Consider the following 19,964-nt stretch of genomic DNA (forward strand, 5'->3'; position numbering starts at 1 on the left):
TGATGGGGCTTCACTGAAGACAGCAAACAATTCATTTCATGTTCTCATCATAACGATTACGGGGATCTTCTCAGTGACGGTCTCAATTGTTCATATTATTTTAATAACAGTCGTAAAATCAAGAAGCCGAAAGCTCAAGACAAAAAACAAAAAGAAGTGTATTCGGTTTGGACTTTGTTCTTATACTTGCAGTTTCCTAGGTAATCTTTTCAAATATAATATTATATAAGTGATATCCATTTGGTACATCTCTCCTTCAGGTTGTGATGCTGAACGAAGCCTACTCCAGAGTCGAGTACCGGCTGGAGAGGGAAGGGTTCGACAACGTCCCGGCACTCATAAGATACTATGTCGGCAACAGAAAGTCGGTCTCCCAGGTGGGTTTGGTCAAACATTTGATACATAAACTTAAAGTTTTAATAGGCTCTGTGATACAGTTGATTTGTTTGTGCTCAGTAAAATATGGAAGTTATGTTTTCCTAATTGGACACACATAAAGAAAGCTTTTTGTGCACTACCTTTGATGTCAAACGTTTGATGGCGAAAATATGTGGAGTTTACTGTCTTTCTTTCTGCCCGTGCATTGAAGGTGGTAGGAGCCATCATCTTCCAGCCAATCAACAGAGGGCTGCCGCTACGCTGCCTGGAGGAGAAGTACGGCCTGTCCAGCCATCACCACGAGGCGCTCACAATGCAGGAGAGGTGCAGTCGGAAGCGCCTCAGTCTCAACATTACCAACGGACACGCGCAGGACAACGCACACGGCGCGCCACACGGCACACACTGCCGGGACACCGGCGTGAGCCGAGGCAGCCAGCTCCGGTTGGTACTCTCCTCCAAAGCCCGCACAAGCGCGCCGATTAACGCCAATGTTCCACGGAGGCTCGAATGATGTGTGTGTGTGCGTGTGTGTGTTGTTTCTGGACCATCACATATTGAGCATGTGTAATTTGTTCATTTGACAAATAGGTTAAAAATCATGCTTTTTAGCTCCAAGTGACACAAGCCCATTACTGAAAGTGGGTCGTGGTCGTGGGCTACAGACCAAATAACAAGCAGACATTCACTCAGTCATTCTCTCTCTCTCTCTGTCTGTTTCTCTTTCTCTCACACTCTGGGAAAGACTTAAATCATCCCTTTAAATCCCTTCCTGCTTTTAACTCGTAGCCTCAAGCTGTTTACATTCATCACCCAGGCAGGGGGCTGGATATACGACATGTTCCATATGTATCTCAAGCCCTCTATAAATACAGACGGTATGTCTGACTCTTTCAGCCAAAGGAACAGAGGTGTGTCATTCCACTAGTGCATGGAGCTTAATGTACGGAGTCTGCCTGAGTGAGGAGAAAAGATAAATATGTGGTCCAGAGTAGAACCGCACATAGAGGCGGAGAAGAGAAGAGGAGTGTAGGGGAGGAGGATACAACTGTTGTTTCTTTCTCATTTAATGTCACTTTTTATTCATTTATTATCGTTTTGAATAATATTTATTATAATATTTATTATTATATATTTCTCCTTAACGCATGTTTCGCTCACAGGTTGAAGGATCGCTGTGGCAGCCAACCAGCGAGTCTCAATCAGGTCCAAGAGAGGCGGCGTCCGCTCAAGGCGCACCAATCAGAAAGCTACCTGCCTCTTGGTGAGTGAACGTGAGATTCTGAAGGCCTTAGTATGCTTCCCACAATGATGGAGACTATCTATCCAAAACCCTTCGTGAGGAGGCGGGTCGAAGGTGTGTGCTGCGTTGAGTTATTGCAGCACACACAGTCTTTTCAGAGTGAGAGTGATGATACAGGGTTTGTTTGTAAGAAGCAAGCCATTATTCATTTTTTTGTTGTGCAGATTTTTTTAGAGGATACGATCTGAAAATCAAAAAGTGATCTGTGAGATAGAATCAAGTAATTTGTATCGCTCTTTTCTTTCCTTACGTCCCCTTTCTTGTTGTATCTATATTCTCATCGACACACCCTTTCCCCTTTATTCTAATCTCTTCTCTTTTAACAACCTCTACTTGTCCTCTCCTATCGGCTCCTTCTCTCCCCAGGATGCAAAGCGCAGCCCCAGCGGTCTCCTGATTCTCTCCTCCCGGGCCCATTCCCCAAGTCTCCGGTCTTTCGGACGGGCAGTGAGCCGGTGCTGAGCCCGTCTCTCCCACGGAGGTCTGCAGAGCTTCTGGCAGGTCAGTAGATCTGGAAGCTAAAACCGTGTGTAACACACATCTGCGGGATGACAACGCCTCTCCACTTCTACGGGATCTACTTCAGTATTTAACATTCACCCAGCCACATCTCAATGGCTTTCTTGTGTGACATTTTATACAGCATTACATTCTACCATTACAGTTCACATCTACAAAACACTGAACACTTGTCGTTGGAAAATCAATCAATGCCTAACATCCCATAGCGACAGCACAGCAGTCTTATTGCTTGTAAAGTCAACAAAAAAAAAAGGTTTGGGCACTCTCCTTTTTGGCTCATTGTTTGCATGCGAATTGCAAACTAAATCTAAAGTAAAGTAAATAAAAAGACAGATTGTGGTCTCATATGGTTCACTGCCACAGAAACAAGATAAGATATGTCTTTGAAACAGACGCAAAGGGGACTTGTGATATTTATTGATTCCATTTGGTTAGGGGGTGTCTGATAAAACATATTGTTCACGTGTTTACAGGCCAGCCCATCCGGGGCTCTGACAGCCAGCTGTGTCCCAAACCGCCTCCCAAACCCAGCAAGGTGCGGCTGGCTCGACTGACTCGCTCCCCCTGCCTTCAGCCACTGGTTCCCCCCTCCAGCTCCTCCAGCCTCACAGACTCCTCCTCCACATCCCCCCGTTTGAATGTGCCTCCCCTCGACTTCACATGTGTGGAAACTCCTGGTTCGCCATGGAGGAGTGAAGGTGACTTCATTTGTCATGAAATGCATCCACGCGGACTGTTATTCAAAATAGTTTCAGGACATATGAATATGTTAGAACTAACAGATATGAAGATTGTGCACAAATGATATCGATAGGGAAGTTATGCAGATATGATAGAGATCAGAGAGCCTCTGAGACAGTAACTGCTGCTCATTAATTACAGCGTTTTAATTAATTAAACATTGCTATACAGCTCATAAATTGTACTGTATCCTTCAGCCTTAAGTTATTTGATTTATTTTAATTCTAAGTGAGGTTACAAGTCCCTTTCAGTCCAATTGAATTGCTCTGGGTGCTCATATTTTACTTTAAGAACCGTAATGTATGGACTTTCTACTAGAAAGTAGACCTACTCTCTATTAATGTGCTGTCTCCCTCTTAAAGTCTCGAAGGAATGTGTTAACTCTGTGATTGCTACTCCACAGCCACCCCAGGCCCTCCTGTACCTCCTGTTAAACCCCTGAAGTTCCTCCATCAGCTCCGCCCTGCTGAACTTGTTCCGGGTTCAGATTCAGAAGCAAACACCGGGTGGAGCCCTGCAGACCTGAGGTCTTGCAGCCCGCTGGCGAGGCAGGAATCCAATCCCCTTCACCTCATCACAGACCTCGAAATTCTGCCTCCACTCTGCAGCTACGTTGAGAGACTGAGGAGAGAGGGGGAGGGAGGGAGAGAGGAGGGGGAGGAGGCGGGAGGGAGGAAAGGACTGGACAGAAGCTCCTACCATCACGCCATCGCTGCCTTGGAAAACACCAGCGAGGAAGAGGAGGAGGACGCATGGAGAGAGGAGCAGGAGGAGGAGGAGGAGGATGAAGACAAGAGGAGCAGTTTCCAGCGGCCGATCGAGGAGACGGAGTCGACGTTCCAGCCGGCGGAGTTCGGATCTCGACTTCTGCCGCCGGAGAACAAACCGCTGGAGATGGTGGTTCTGAAGAGAGCGAAGGAGCTGTTGCTCGGCCATGATCACCACAGCATCGCCCGACACCTGCTGATGGCCGACTGCCAGGTACACGCACGCACGCACGCGCACAGTTTAACTATTTAATTCACGGTAATTATCGAATTGCAATATATCTTTTTTTAAATCAATCCAGTAATAGAAACTTACTTCGAAGACTACATGTCCAATGAAAATCTCCAATGATACAGTTACAAAATCATTAAAAATATTGGAGGATCATTTGATTTGGAATCCATTTGCAAAGCATTTTCACCTTTTTATTTATCATAACATACATAATAATGTTTTTTTGGAGAACTGTAAGAACATTTTCCAATTGAAGAATAAACCTGCCAGTGCTCTCTAATGGACAGACAATAATCATGCAATGTAATATCACACTGTATCCACACACACGAGTTAAGAAAATAAAACAACTAAATGTAATTGATGGGCTCTTTTTTTTTGTCCTCCAGGTTGCGAGGATAGTCGGAGTGACGCCAGAGGTTAAAGGTCAGATGGGCGTGTCATCTGGTCTGGAGCTGGTGACGCTTCCACACGGTCGACAGCTGAGGCTGGACCTGATGGAAAGGTATTTTCAGGAAGCTTAAGTCCCCATAAAAAAGTAGTTTGACATTTCTGGGAGTTGAGAAGGTCGACACCCCTCCAAATGCCAGACTGTTCCTTTAAGCTTTGCACAGAGGTTCTGTCCTCAGGGGACCCAGACAAATGTCAAGGGGCACAAGAATGGTATATACATATACCTCTATATCTGAATTCATATATCTTTTTTATATCATTTGATATATATATTATTTTTTTTATATCATTTGTTTCCTGCCATTTTTGTTATTTTGTTTATGTGTTTTAGTGAGATACTGGGTACTTTCATCTCTTGTTTGTATTTTAAGGGGTTTAAAGACAGAAAGACAATTGGTTTCACTGCAGCTGACACAACAATCTGCACCAACACTGATATTTGAAATGACGGCAAAAGTGATTCATATTCTCATAGCTTTAAGCCTTAAGGCAGCCACTGAAAGATGTGATTAGAAACTGATTGAAACCAAAACAAAAAATGCATTTCTGTCCGCTGGTGTTGATAGTCCTCGTCTCCTCCATCTCCAAGGCATCACACCATGGCGATAGGCGTTGCCGTGGATATTCTGGGATGCACGGGCAGCGTCGACGAGCGGGCGTCTACCTTAAATCGCATCATTCTGGTGTCGTTGGAGCTAAAGGACACGGTGGGCGACCTGTTCGCTTTCACGGCCTTAATGAAAGCTCTGGACCTGCCACAGGTAACACATACACACACACACACACACACACACGCACGCACACAAAACAAACTTGATGTCAAATATACACTTTATTTGCAACGCATTAAAACAGCTGATATGTACAAAACAGATGGTTTCAAGGTAGTTTGAGACACTCACAGTTGGTGTGTGTTGTTGTTCTCTGCAGATCAGCCGCTTGGAGGAAACATGGACGACTCTACGAAGGAACTACACACAGACCGCCATCAGCTACGAGAAAACTCTCAAACCTTTCTACAAGAATCTGTATGAGGGCACAGGTACTGAACACTAACACTATCAGTGTGATGTAGTAACACTTTAGGATCGACGGCACAGTTTATGAGTTTATTTCCCTACCAAAGAGCCAATGAACCGTCGCCATGTTGAGAGCCCCGTGGAAGCAATCACTCAATCATAGCTATGCTCTGACTTCTGACGTGCCCCCTCTTCTTCCTCCTGCAGCTTCCTCACCGTCGGTGGTCTGCATCCCCCTCCTGCTGCCCCTCCTCACATTAATGGAGCGTCCGTCAATCACACCTGAGGGGGCGGAGCTCTGGGAGACCAACGACCAGGGCTGTGACATCATGCTGCGCCACCTGGAGGCTGCGCGCGACGTCGCCCACAACGCACAAATCTACACGGCCAACACGCAGAAGATCTTACAAGGTAAAAAAAACAACAAGGGAAAATGCACAACGTTATACACAAAGACATGCATTACATATATTGTAATTCAATAAACAGAAGATGTCAATACAACATAATAGTTGTGTTCTTTCTGTCCTCAGGGTTCCCGTGCGATGAAGACCTGCTAGAGGTGTTTAAAACAGACTTTCAGCTGCGGCTGTTGTGGGGAAGTCGTGGAGCTTCAGTCAACCAATCAGATCGCTACAACAAATTCAACCTCATCCTCACCGCGTTGTCCCGGAAACTGGAGCCCCCGCCCAAAACACAGACCGTAATCTGAATTCACCTGAGCGACAGCTCCCATTGGATGCCAGTAGGTGGATGAAGGAAAGAGGAAGAAACTGTAATGAGGTGGAACGACCTGCTTGGAAATCAAACTTCACACACACACACACACACGCAACCATTTAATAAGACAAGTCAATGTCCAGTAAAACTCTGCGTTAAAGAAATACACCTTTATTTAGAATGCACATTACCAACTCACAGCTATTCATGTGTGGAAATACTCTCACATACAAGCATAATCTAAAACATACAAAATGTTTATGAAACAAGGTTCAGATCATTATTACTGATATTTGTGAGAACAGAGCAGACGAGAGGCTTAAAGGGACACGTTGGTTTAATTTAAATGTTGGTTTTTCCTTCCTTTTTCCTTTTATTTTTACTCTGACATTCCAGTTAACGAAGAATGTAGTTCTACTTTTAGACCAAAAGAGAACAACTATCAAATGTAAGAATGTACCCTTCAAGTTGTTAATGAACTATGTATTTATTCCTGGTAATTCAGTATTATAATACAAACCCAGAACAATAGTCTTATAAACGGAGGAAGGAAATTCACCTTCTACGTCAACATCTGTGCATATTGTCTGGATAGAAAGGGTATATTTAAAAGTTCAAATGAGATTACTGGCTGCATTATTCTTTCCGACCTTTTATACAAAATCACTGAAAGAAATTCTAAAAATAAATAGTTAATATATATATATATATATATATATATATATATATATACAGTGACATATATTAATTTTATATTAATATCAAGGTTTCCACAAGGTGCTTTTTACCCAAATCACCAGATAACAAAGACACACTCCAGTAAACCTTTTTTTAATTATTATTTTTTACAGTATTTACATACAGTAGGAGCAGAACATCTGATTTGTAGCAGCAATTCAAACTTCCTGTACATGTGTAAATGTAGCTTGAGGATGATAATATTTTTGTTCCGTGTTGGTTAACGTGTACGAGTTGTTGTACATATTTGAAATATTAGCATGTTAATAATACTGTATATATTTTCTGTAGAAGACTGACTGAAGAAATAGAAGTTGATGATTTGTATGTTTTTATTATGATGAACTGTGCTGAGAATGAATAAATATGGTGTACGATCTGCTGAGGTCAAATGGCTTTAAATGAATTTACATCTTAGTTAAAAACTTTAACGACACATTTGAAGGCTTTGTTTAGTTATGATTAAAGCAACAGACAAACTAACATACTTTATTTCACATAAAGTGTTGAACTAAAAAGGTTCCGCTTCCTGCACCAATAGCACGCCACAGAAAACAAATCCACTTTTCAATGTTTATTTTTATTAGACAATATCTTGGAAGAAGAAAAAAAAAAAATGTTTTGCTCACATAGTGTCTGACAACATTTAAAGTAAAAATATGTGCACAATATGGAAAGAGAAGTACTGCCATTAGTTATTACAACACATACAACATGGTAAAAACACATTTACATGGATGTCAATATCCTGCAGAATCACCTTGTACCTGCTGCTGTTTTTATGCAGGTTTTTGTAAAGAACCGTAACGAGTGGACAAGAATGTCATCATATTCAAAGCTGCTTTATTAGTGTGTTTTTGCATAATTTTCAGAAATACAGCACAGTGGCTATTATACTTAGCTAGCAGTTTGTATATGTATATTAATAGTTTAAAAAAAGAACCGTTAATAGAACTTTTGGTGAATTTTGCTCATTTCCAAGCTGCTGCGTACCAAACGTTATGTATTCTTTGATTAAAGGGACAGTACACTCCAAACATGTCTCATGAGCATGAGAAGGAACTCTGGGATCATCAGGACACATTTGGAGTCGGTTTAAGAGTTAGTAAAGAAAATGTCCTGCAAGAATCTTCACAGCAACACTACTTCAGCAGGACAGAGGTCACGACCTTCATCGTCAGAGGATCGTCATCTCCACTACGGATACATGTCGCATGTCTGAGTGCACATTTAGAATCACAAGCAAGGTTCTGGTTTTAGTGCTGAAAGTGGTGCGATTTGTTTAATCTATCTTCTGTTAGTCATCTCGCATAAAAACATAAAATCTCAAATAAGCTGCCTTTCTCTGTTTTATATCAATATTAATTGAATACGTTTGAATTTTGGACTTTTTGTTGAAGAAAACCAACATCTGTTTTGATAGGCATTATTTACCATTTAATTTTACACTTCATAGACTAAACAATTAAAAATAATTAATCAATAACGAAAAAAACATAGTTGCAGCCGTAATTGCTTTAAAAGGAGAAACTGGAATGAACAGTGCGATAGTATTGCCACTTGAACTAAATACATCTAATGTGCAACACTTAACTGCACAAATAGTATATCATACTTGAGATTTTTTTCTTCAATTTGATTTGCTGCAGCCAACCAGGAAATCAGATGTGTTCAGGAGACGGAAAGCACTGATGGATCGGATAACTGGTCATAAATAGCAAAAACTGACAGACTGCAGACACCGATCACTTTTTTTGCAAAGTTGGATGAAGAGTGACGCCACTCTACCATCTGTGCTGTGAATCTGAAGGCTGGCCCGCATGGCCCTTTGTTTAACGTTTGTAGAAAGGTTGTGGAAGGCAAATCTCTCTCAATGTTCAACTATTTGTCGGATGCAAAACGATCACAGATCGGAGAGTAAAATGTGGAGAAGCGTGACCAGAGTTCAAGTAACAACACCGACGGCATCATTCTGTACATTTCACAGCTTCGTCGAGGAAACGCAGACTACAGCTACAAGCGAGGCGGCGCCCCCTGCTGTTTACATCTACAAGCAGCGAACCACTGGGGGCATTCTTCTCTTAAATAGCATCTTAAAAAGGAAGTCAAACTTTTCTTCAGATGTGTAGTTTTGGTAGTCTCTTGAAAAAAAATAATACAGTGAATGGTTAAAACAGAGAGACAAATGAATTCAAAAAGTCTAAAAAATCATGCAGAACAGAAGTCGGTCTTTGCTCGCCAAGAGTTACAAAAAGAGTATAAAAACCATCCGGAAGAGAAACAACTGGAGACGTTTCCGTTTCTCGCCGCTACACAGTGGTCATTCATAAAGTTCACACCTCTCTCCGCAGACAACACAGAGCCTCATTCACCTATCCACTCTTTAACACGTTCATTTTAATCAGATTCAAATGCTGTAGGACTTCAGGGCAAAGTGCATCAGTTCAATTTAAACCGTGTTGTCTCTCGTGAAGACTGCCAATCAAACATACCTACAAACAATCACCGTGGGAACACATTCAGCATGACATGAAAGATGTTAATATGTACAAATCATTCAACGGTAAAAAACAACTTACACATGTTTACATATTAATGCATATGGAGAGCCAAACAGGCCAAGATCCTACACACTGTTGGCCTGTTTGGCTTTCCATAAACATGCACACATGTTGATACATGCCTGCGTGTGTCGTCACACTCACAAAAACGACTGATTAAAAATGTTCTTTCAACAAAAAAAAAAATGGTATGGAGATGCACTTGAGATCCACGGAGGAAAGGCTGAGCCCAGGTGGCTGATGGGCGATGTAGTCAGGCAGAAGGGCAGACTTCCAGAGATATGTGTGGAATAATCCCTCCAAAGTAAAACAACAAGGGGTTTTAAGGCAGTCTGACTCCATAGACACCGGAGCTCCTCCTTATGTTTGGTGTAAAAGCGTCCCAGTCCGGCTCGAGCTGAGCTGTGGTTTGGTGAGGGAAGGCTCCCATCTGCTGGTCAACTGGTGGTATTACAGACCCAGGAAGAAAAGAGGAAATGTGGGAAAAGAAAGAAAGAAAGGGGTAGAGAGGTCCTGTATTCACCTGATAGTCCTTCTGTCTGTCCAATGAGTAACTCTGAGTAACATTAAACGCACAAACAGAAATCATACCCATGCTTCCATTCAAATATGAGGATGACACAGCGGTCAACATACAACCCAGACAATGCACACACACACACACACACACACTTGTAAAGTTGCAGTTAAAGGCACAGATACAAATGCCCGATCAAGTTTGGGACACGTTATGGACATGCGAGTGTATGAGGGTGAGGGCAGGCATGAGGAGCAGAGTGGCTCAGGCAGGCAGGCAAGGCAGACATCACCAACAGAGCACAGATGATGATGACGACGATGTCATTAGTGGCAGCTAATAATGTAAGCACAACTGACCCTAAAAAACAAGTGGCAAACCCCTCACAGCCTGAATCTTAAATCAACATATATTTCTGGACCAAAACACGTTGGCAGTCTGATTTAGAGAATAAAAAATTATCTTGAATTTGAGGGTCCATTCTTGATTTTGGAAATAGCCATTTGACTAGATAAATAGCAAAGGTTACTCCCTTTGGTGACACGTCTCATGGTCTTCCTGTGATGAGATGTTCTTTTGGTCAAAATGCGAATTTATGGTTTACGATTTGAGTGAAAAAGGACAAGCATGCTAACAAAAGAAGCTTTTCCTCCAAAATGTGGACAGTTTCTACAGAAGAGACTCATTTAATTTATAAAAAGACAACGCTATCCCAACAAAGCCCAAAACAGACGATGGAGGTAGGGAGATGCTCCTGGTATTATTAAAACGAGAAACACACCCGCTGTTCCACTGCTCTCTGTGAGCTAAAAGCTTAAGGTTATATTAGCCCCGCCCTAGTCGATGTGTCCTTGAGCAAGACACTTAACCCTGCATTGCTCCCCGTAGCTGTGTCTACAGTGTATAATGTAAAGTGTCTTTGAGTATCTAGAAAAGCACTATATAAATTAAATGGATTATTATTATTATTATTATTTTCTCTGGCTTTAAGGCCATCCACTCTTCTACTTATGACCCTCCCTTCTTCCTCTATTAACATGCGTTGACGATTTATGGATATGCGAGCATGCAGACATGCAAACCTGCCTCCACTTTATCTGTCTCTCCCTCACTACCTCTCTCTTTCTTGGGTCGCCCCCACCACCAATTATCAGCAATCAGCGTGAGCCCTCCACCAGCCAATCAAATCGCCCGGCCACCCTGCAGCCCTCAGGAACCTGCGGTCACATAGAGGAGAGAGTAAGTTACTACAAGACGCACAAGGTGCTGCAGGTGCTAACACACGCACACGCACAGACACACACACACACACAGACACACACGCACAATTTATCTAATTCATTGTATACTTGGCAGCCTCCCCTTTAAACACATTTGACCAGTTGTTGTGTAAGAACTGATTACGTGATACTGGTGACAAATACATGGCAGCAGCATTTCCCAGGACTCCACCCCCTTGTTTGTACTACAAGGTGTTGGCTGCAGTAACAACCCTTCAAGCGGGACTATGTTGAGACACCTGCAGTTACACCATCATGGGCACCAAGGCAAAACGATCAGAGACGTTTTTAAATCAGGGACTCAGACAATAACCAAGAACTGGCGGTTTATGAGTGAAAGATCAAATAAAATACATGATTTGTCAGAGACAATTATAGCAATTATTGTTATAACTGAAGTGAAACCATTTTCACACTGCACACTTCCTTACTTTAATCTCTTAACTGGAGGTTTTTAAATGTCTGGCGTATATTCTCATTGTTTACCATAAAAAAACAAAACCAACAATGATCCTACTAACAAGTATTATTTGTGTTTAGCCGTGGGCGGAGTCTCAGGGGATAAGAAGGAAGACCTATAAAACACTGAGCATTTCTCTTCCTCCTCAGGCATCTAAAGTCCTTCAATAAAGCAGTCTGATCAAACATGTCACACCTCATGTCTATACACAGGACATAACCTGTGACAACATTAGACTTAATGCACAAGCATAAAACAAACTGATTTTTTCTCTGTCTATTAATTGCCTTGTAATTTAATTTCTCTTCGGTCTGCACCGCTGGTGAAGTGAATCTGCAGCTATTGTACTGCTGACGTTCTCCACAGAGAGAAAATACTCATCTGAATTAATAATTCATCCGAGTGAAGTTTAAATATGATCGCAAAATCAAATCCATTTAAAAAGTTGTATTCCCCTATTTTGGCATTGCAATTTACAGCAAAGAGTTCAGTAGTCGTGAGAGAAGTTTTCTGCTAAAGTGAGTGATGAGGCTTCTTTATGAAACTATTTATTTGTGACCCAATTCTGCGTCTGCAGTGGGAACCAATGGGCTTGTGACTGAGACCGAGTAGGAAACTTAACACATTACTGGTTTTGGTCTTTAGGTGGGATTTCTTTTGGCAATCATTAAAAATGAAGAATAACAGCATCTTTTAAAACCTCCAGCTCTGCTCTGAAAGGACACGACATCTTAAAGAAATCAGACAAACTCCTGTAACAGTGATACAAGAAGCTGAAACCACTGGAAGCGTGATGGCACAGGTAACACAGAAAAGCACGCACAAGCACACACACTTTCTCTCACACAGACACAGACACAGACACACACACACACACATACACACACACAGAAATAAAAACAGATACAATCAGAACATCTTCAAATTATGTAGACACGTAAAAAGAGCTTAAAGTCCGTTTTAAATGTCTCCAGTTTAAAAAAAAAAAAGAAACATAGAAAATAATCAAAAATAAATTGTTTCTCGTATATTACATAACACGTTAACACTTTGATCGATGAGAAGTGGTGTAGCCTTGACAAGAGCCTCAAAACAGCAGTGGAGATATCTTTAAAACACACACACACATAGAAAATGCCTCATATTCAACATAAAAATCACTCAAACACCATCAAATATGTCTCTGTGACCTTCGACACTCACCTCTGGTACATCAGTGCCACAGATACGAGAGGAGGATGAATCATTACAGGGTTAGAGGGATACACGGGAGGACAGAGAGATGGGATGGAAATCAGAAAACAGATGAATGTCCATGCAGGTGTTGAGATGCTGATTTCTCCTTTTGTAGTGTTATTTTGAGGAAGAGAAAGCAAGGAGGGTGGTGAGGACGACAGACGGGATGAGAGGACAGACCACAGTGTTAGCTTCAGATGTAGGTGACGGCACCTTTGCTGTTTCTCTCCATGGTGATTTCGACGTAGGAAGTGGGCACGTAGCCCTCCTCGCCGCCCTGCTTCCTCGCCCTTGTCCAGCCGTCGCCTTTATCCTCCTCGATGATGTACAACACCTGCAGTGGGAAGTACAACGTTCATTGTGCATTCGTTTTAAACGAACGTGACAGGTTTCTGGATAAGTGGTGAGTTCAAGTCACCGAGCGAGCATTACCTCGTCTTCCGCCATCACCAGTGTGCCCTCGTTCTGACCTGAGAGTCAAGAAAACCAGAGTGTCATTAAACACACAGCCAGGATCACTTTGGACCGTCAACTACTTTGTGTGCATTTAGCTGGTATGTCGGTGCACAGAAGCATTATATTTCGTCTACAGTGGTCATTGATATTCAACTGCATATGCACAGGACAGGATCATATTCATATTGGCTTTCCTACCAACTTTGCCACCTGGCTAGACAGCTATGAAAACCATAAAGTATTTATCTTTATAGTTTGTCTAATGTCCGTACACTCCATCTCCACCACACCCTAAACACACAACTGTTGAGCTCTCTTTACAGCGTGGTTGGCTTTGTGTGACAGCGGTGGGCTCTCCTACATTCATTTCTCCCATTCCATAGCTAACTTCACACTGAATGCCGCCGGTCCTCACCGTCGAAGGAGTAGAGCGCTTTGCAGTGGCCGAGGACGGGCAGCGGGTCGTCGTCGTCGAACTCGTCATCGAACTCGTGCAGCTCGGGGTTCGGTTGTCCGGGCTTCGGAGGACTGGTGCGCAGTTGAGGCGTGTGATGCTCCTGACTGGTGTCATCTGTGTAACTGCCCTCGGGGCTGATGGGAAACAGGGACCGAGCTTGGTGTTTGCATGGTTAAGATACATCGCTTCTTCATATTCCCATCAAACTTCTGAAATAAATCCAGAGTGACTGCACCGCTGGATGAAAATAGGAAGATGGCAACCTTCATATGTCGTGGATATGTTTTTATCTCCATTCAATGTGGAATGAACCACATTCAACAACGACGTTGTCTGAAATTTGAAAATAACTTTGTTTTTTAAATGCCCCAACATGTTTTTGGCAAATAATGATGTCATTAGGTACAAGACAATTCAAACCCAAGTAATACATTCATTCATAAATCATTGAATTGAATATTATGAACACATTATTTATTGGAAGCGCCATTCTTCATGTTTAGCCGACCTGCTGTAAACTGATGAAGATACTTTCTAACTTATGCAAGAAATGCATTTTAATTACTTAAATGGAAGAATACCAATGTACCTCTGCCTTCAATGTCCCTTATGATCATCAAGGATCAAAGGACTCCAAAAGGATAGAATTATTATTTTGAATATTTACTCAATGGTGCTATAAACAAACACTCAAATACAGAAGAAGAAGACAAAGAATACTCTAAATCCAGCGAGTATGATTTTTGTCACAATAGTTTGTGACAAATAATTCTAACTTCATGGTCCATATAACCTACTGAACTGATTAGCTCAGTGGTTTTCAAATGGGGGTACGTGAGATTAAATATATATATATATTTAAAAGGAAAACTCAGCATGCCATTCATAAATACCTAATGTTGAAAAGTTTGCCCTGAACAGTGTGTTGTGTTTTGGTTACCTCTCTCTGCCTTGAGGAGTGTGATGGTGGTTGTCAGCGCTGTGTCTTCTGTCTCCTCTGGTGCTCTGCTTTCCCTCCACCTCAGATAACCAAGTCTGTCAACAGAGAAGTACATTGTGATGGACACCGCCATCTTCCACGCAGAACATCTCTTTACGTAGTTGACCCACTTTCTTTTCTTACCCTCCACTTCTGTCTTGGGTTTTACAGTCAGGTAATCTTGGCTCTATTTACGTCTGCAGCGTCTTCCTTTCATACCTCGTTTTTGTGGATCTCCGACCGCAGCTTCTCCATGTTACATATGGTCTCCGATATCTTGGGCTGCAGGCTGCTGGGATCTCCCATCTGTGGATTCTTCTCATACACGTCCTTCATCTTGTTGAGGGCATCTCTGAAAGAACAAACATGCACTGGGATTGATGGGATGGTCTGGCGGTGATACGCAGTTCACGGGTCAAAGTGAGGAACGACATAAGCACATCCGCGCTGGCTTTATTTCCCCTGAATGGATTTTTCTGGTTATGTGTTGAGTGTGGAATAAAGGGCGAGGCCAAACCTCTGATCCATCTCCTTCTGGAGCTCTTTGCCGAGTTCGTCGATCCTCTGCTGCAGCCTCTTCCTCCTCTGCTCGGGGGGTAAGTGGCTGAAATCCTCCAGAGATGGGGCCTGGTGGTAAACAAATAAATACAAAGAGATAGATAAATAAACATCTTAAAACTACATACCAACCCATAATGAAGTCAGTAAGGTGGAGGAATGCTCCTGGGAACAACAGATGGAATAAAGATGAATCTCTGATGATTAAAACCTCCTCCACTTGACACACTTTCCACTGAACATGACATGAAAATAAGCAGCTTAAATCAGCATGTAGTTGTTGCACTCAAAACTAACCAAAATGAAGAATAGTTTAAAAAAAAGGCAGATAAACACCTCGTTATCGAAAATCAACTACGGATTATAAATCTTAAAATGTCCGGCAGTAAAACTGAGTGATGCACCAAAACCTCTCAAGACATGGACAAGTTGAAAGTTAATTTGTGACCTCGGGAAAACTAATTTACAATCAATAACTTGGGCTAAATAATCATTCATACTTGTTTGCCAGCTTGTCAACCAAGTCAAATTGTTTATTCTGTTCTTTCCTGTTGCTTTCTAATTACATTTATTTAGTCTCTGAAGTTGCCTCAGTTGCCTTCTGGGACTGTGTCAGTACTGGCCAGGTAAACCGTACAGTAGGAGACATTAAATGGAGAAAAGGGGACTAAAACTGAGGAACTCTTATTGGATTAATGTGGGTGTAATATTTTATATGGCAGGACCTCTATTTTAACGAGGTAAGGAGACGTTACCATCACTAAAGGGTTTATATAGCGGACACTATGGGAAGTAAGGATACATGCACAGGCACCTATACTGCTGGGTCTTCTTATAACGACCCCCGACACACACACACACACACACACACACACACACACACACACACACACACACACACACACACTTACCATCTTGACTGACCACTGACGCATTAACCGTAACAATAAAAAGAGACAAACAACACAGGATGCTGGTTAGTTGTCAGTGTGTCAAACAGCCACCAACAAGCCAGTTGGTCACCATAGAAACCAGTCCGATTGATATGTGTTCCCAGTGTTTCAAGAAGGTGAACCTCCATGACACCATCAGAAGTGAACCATTGCACACCCGGGGGGGGGGGGTAGTATGAATATTCTTCAATAGTTCATGTTTACTAAATAATAAGAATTGAATGCATATGAACTGTTGAATATTCATACTAGCCTGCCGGTGTCCAACGATTCAACAACGAGGGAGGTTTTCTTTTGCAGGGAGGCAGCGTTTATTCATTTCTCTCATCTCTTTGGTGTCAAATTACAAAAACAAACTTTCAATTTTGAAGAGATTGCTGATTAAAGAATGAGAACAATCACTCATTCATACAAATTAGGAGGAAAAAATGTATTCTGGTATATTCCTATTAAATAACAAGTTCATATCAAATTGATCAAATCCCCTTCCTGTCTGGAAAACATCCCTCTAAATCCGATGATATTCAATAAGCACGAGTTATGTCAGCCAGCAGTCTGACAGCGCTGACGTGAGCAAGAACCAATCAGGCGTTGGCTTATTCTCAAGTTTGTTAAACTGTCTGAAAGCAGAAGGTTCTGCTTCAGAACATACAACACCCTCAGCAGAACCACTCCAACACACACACACACACACACACACCGATCAGTGAAAACCAACCGCAGAGCAACACATCGGATGTTAGAAACACTTTGTTCAGTCCCAATTTTACCCACAACACTGCAACCAGAGCGTGGAAAAACATCCAGATCCTGAAAGCACAAACACGCACACACGCACGCACGCACGCACGCACGCACGCACGCACGCACGCACGCACGCACGCACGCACGCACGAGGGAGAGAAACACAACGTGGTGCCTGCAAGTTTCAGCGACTTCAAATTAAAGTTACATTTTTAAAACATTAATCAAATCATCTATGAGAGCAGAAAAGCAGATGATATCTAAAAACTGGCTTTGAGATTACAAATAATACATTTAAAGTCAACATATTTTCGTAAAATTGCAGACACCCTGTAGAAGAAATTCATAAAACAAAAATAAAATCAACCAGTCAAACACACGAGAACGCTACTTCCTGTCTTACCCCTCTCCCGAGGAGCCTCAAATTCTGAGGGATTCTGGGTACTGTAGTCTTTATCTCAGACAGATAGTGACTCACTAAGTCAGTGCTGAACCGGGGTGGAGGAAATATATGGGAGGTGGACCGGGGACGGGAGGAGGAGGAGGAAGGTGGTGGAGGAGGAAAGGAGGAAGGGGACTGGTGGGGAGCAGGAAGAGAGGACAAAGCCAGAGGTCAGATTACACATTCTTCATCATTAAAGCATCCAGGTTTACATGGAGAATATTCACAGTCATAAGCATGAGTGACTATTCCTTGTTTGATATGAAAACAACATATTTTCTCAAACTCATCTAAGGGTGACGGATCCTACATGAACATCATATTTCCTAGCAAAGTTAGATCAATTTAAGTTATCTTACATAAAATATTGAGATATACATATATATTATTATATTTTAACTTTAATTGTACCATTTGTCATGAATATTTCATGTGACAACCTTGAGACTTTCAGCCACTTTTTCTTTTAAGGGCTTTACAAGTATTACTTGTTGAAAACTGTAACTGACCCATATTACACAAACACACACACACACGATCCATCACACGAGTTTGCTGATACTGTGAGGCGGCTGATGATGCCAGCATAAACCAACAGCAGAGGCAATGATTAACCAACATGGGCTTTATGGAGAGTGCCAAGGTCCAAGAAGTGGAGAAAAGATTTGGGAGCGCTGCTGCAAACGCTGGAAAGGTTACAACAACCTTCAACTCAAGACAAGATGAGAAGAACTACTGAGGAGCGGCGAGAGTAATAAAACACCAGCGTTCAGCATGTGACCTGCAGCATGACGCCTCTCTTCAGCTGCAGGGTAGTAAATCCTTTACTGTGGACTAGAATGAGTCTGAGGACGTGAACCTGGTGCGTTCTCAAATGACACTTTGTGAACAGTGGCTGTAAAAAGGGTCTACTAGGATAGGAAGGACTACATGACATCGGCATTTAAATATGAGTTCAAAATATACTTATTAATGTTTGTTTGTAAATTAGTTTTCCCAGAAGAGCTTGCTTTTTATCTAAGCAGTTACATCTGCAGTTTAAAAAAGGTTATTTAAAACGGATGCCACCAGAGAACAACCCTAGTGTCAGTACTAGATGACGACGCTTTAGTCGTTTTATCTTAAAAGTTCTATTTTCTGGCACTTCACAAGATAGAAATGCAACATAAACAACCCAAAACACGACAAGCACACTTCAATCCTCATACCTTAGGTTTCTTCCCGAACAGCCACAGCTTGTTCTTGGTCCTGCTCATTGGGTGTTTCGGGTCGGGTCGAGACCCGGGGGCCCCGTCTCGGTCCCTCTCTCGGTCTCCCTTGGGTGTGTTGCTGATTGTCCCATCCGATCCTGATCGGCTCAGATTCTGACTGAAGTCCTCAAAGGGGAAGTCGCCTGGAGGTTCGAAGCCCGACTTAAACGACTCCACGACAATGGCTGAATCCTGGGAAGAAGGGATGATGGAGACAGATGAGTGGTGACACCACCGGGCTAATAGGTTCTCCTCTTCCCTCTCTCCATGCCTCCCCAAAGTTAAGTAACGGCGCATTTCTTCAGGAAAGTTTTCTGAAGATGGTTGTGACCGTTTTCTCCCTCCACTGTACTACGTACCCTTCGCATGTCGACAGCTTTGGCAGCAGAGACCATCCCTTCTAGACATTTGGAGACGATGGGAATGACTCTCCGCTCCGCCTCGGCAAAGCTCCGGTACGTCTCTCCGAGCTTCACCGTTCGACGGTCATCCATGTCCTGCAAATTCTGTCGGAGGGAGCCGAGGCATTGGCATGAAGGCTCTTAACAAAGTGCTCGTACTGACACTTCTGCAAGCCTTTTAGCAGCAAACAACCAGTCAGAGTAAGCCGATCCTTTCTCTAGGCGGCACTTGCAGAGAGGCACTTCATTAGCACCGGTTTACATGAGACGAGCTGCTAAAATAAACATTCAATGGGGCACTTTCTCTAAACATGTCAGCTTGTGTGTTTCTGACAGAGCTGATTTCAAACATTACAAACAGGTAAAACAGGAGGTAAAACGTGAATGTTTTTGGGGTTTTTTGGTTGAGACTGTACAACACACGTGCTTCTACCTTGAAGATGTGTGGTACGGCGTTGTTGAAATGTTTCCACTGCTCTGCGTTGAAGTTCTGCAGCTGGGCCGCATACTCGTTCTTGCTCTCATCCGCCATGTGAGTGCGCAGGTAAAACTGGGCTTTGGCCTGAACGCGTACAGAAACACAAACAACGGAACCGTCACGGATACTTAGAGACATTCTGAACCCAGGGCACCAATTAATCAGTTTTGTCTTTTCCCCTTTGGAAGAATGTCTTGTCATGTTTTAATAGATATCACCTCAACAACACAAACCCCACATACATATAATACCACAGACTTCTACGAGCCTGAACTCAATCAATAAAATACAGATTTACAAACCTAGAACTACGTCT

At 42.5% G+C, this 19,964-nt stretch overlaps 2 protein-coding genes across 8 annotated transcripts in view; one reads left to right on the forward strand and one right to left on the reverse strand.

Moving 5' to 3' along the window:
- The window catches only part of bcar3 (BCAR3 adaptor protein, NSP family member), a 58,576-nt gene extending 51,722 nt beyond the window's left edge, over window positions 1–6,854 (forward strand). For all 3 annotated transcript variants that reach the window (XM_034531519.1, XM_034531520.1, XM_034531521.1), the window contains 11 exons: window positions 261–377; window positions 590–822; window positions 1,542–1,642; window positions 2,048–2,182; window positions 2,677–2,901; window positions 3,348–3,925; window positions 4,336–4,451; window positions 4,989–5,160; window positions 5,330–5,441; window positions 5,626–5,829; window positions 5,952–6,854. In XM_034531519.1, coding sequence (XP_034387410.1) covers window positions 261–377; window positions 590–822; window positions 1,542–1,642; window positions 2,048–2,182; window positions 2,677–2,901; window positions 3,348–3,925; window positions 4,336–4,451; window positions 4,989–5,160; window positions 5,330–5,441; window positions 5,626–5,829; window positions 5,952–6,130 — 2,172 coding nt within the window. In that variant the 3' untranslated portion in view covers window positions 6,131–6,854. The remainder of the gene's footprint in view (window positions 1–260; window positions 378–589; window positions 823–1,541; window positions 1,643–2,047; window positions 2,183–2,676; window positions 2,902–3,347; window positions 3,926–4,335; window positions 4,452–4,988; window positions 5,161–5,329; window positions 5,442–5,625; window positions 5,830–5,951) is intronic.
- Window positions 6,855–7,741: 887 nt separating this feature from the next.
- fnbp1l (formin binding protein 1-like) overlaps window positions 7,742–19,964 on the reverse strand; it is a 39,666-nt gene continuing 27,443 nt past the window's right edge. For 2 of the 5 annotated variants that reach the window (XM_034530617.1, XM_034530615.1), the window contains 10 exons: window positions 19,604–19,732; window positions 19,129–19,275; window positions 18,728–18,961; window positions 17,481–17,654; window positions 15,340–15,449; window positions 15,042–15,174; window positions 14,784–14,878; window positions 13,802–13,977; window positions 13,363–13,400; window positions 7,742–13,264 (listed from right to left, as the gene is read on the reverse strand). In XM_034530617.1, coding sequence (XP_034386508.1) covers window positions 13,124–13,264; window positions 13,363–13,400; window positions 13,802–13,977; window positions 14,784–14,878; window positions 15,042–15,174; window positions 15,340–15,449; window positions 17,481–17,654; window positions 18,728–18,961; window positions 19,129–19,275; window positions 19,604–19,732 — 1,377 coding nt within the window. In that variant the 3' untranslated portion in view covers window positions 7,742–13,123. The remainder of the gene's footprint in view (window positions 13,265–13,362; window positions 13,401–13,801; window positions 13,978–14,783; window positions 14,879–15,041; window positions 15,175–15,339; window positions 15,450–17,480; window positions 17,655–18,727; window positions 18,962–19,128; window positions 19,276–19,603; window positions 19,733–19,964) is intronic. The other 3 variants (XM_034530616.1, XM_034530620.1, XM_034530619.1) reach the window with 3 other exon arrangements.

Source organism: Cyclopterus lumpus, chromosome 4 (assembly GCF_009769545.1).
Source record: "Cyclopterus lumpus isolate fCycLum1 chromosome 4, fCycLum1.pri, whole genome shotgun sequence".
Taxonomy (NCBI): domain Eukaryota; kingdom Metazoa; phylum Chordata; class Actinopteri; order Perciformes; family Cyclopteridae; genus Cyclopterus; species Cyclopterus lumpus.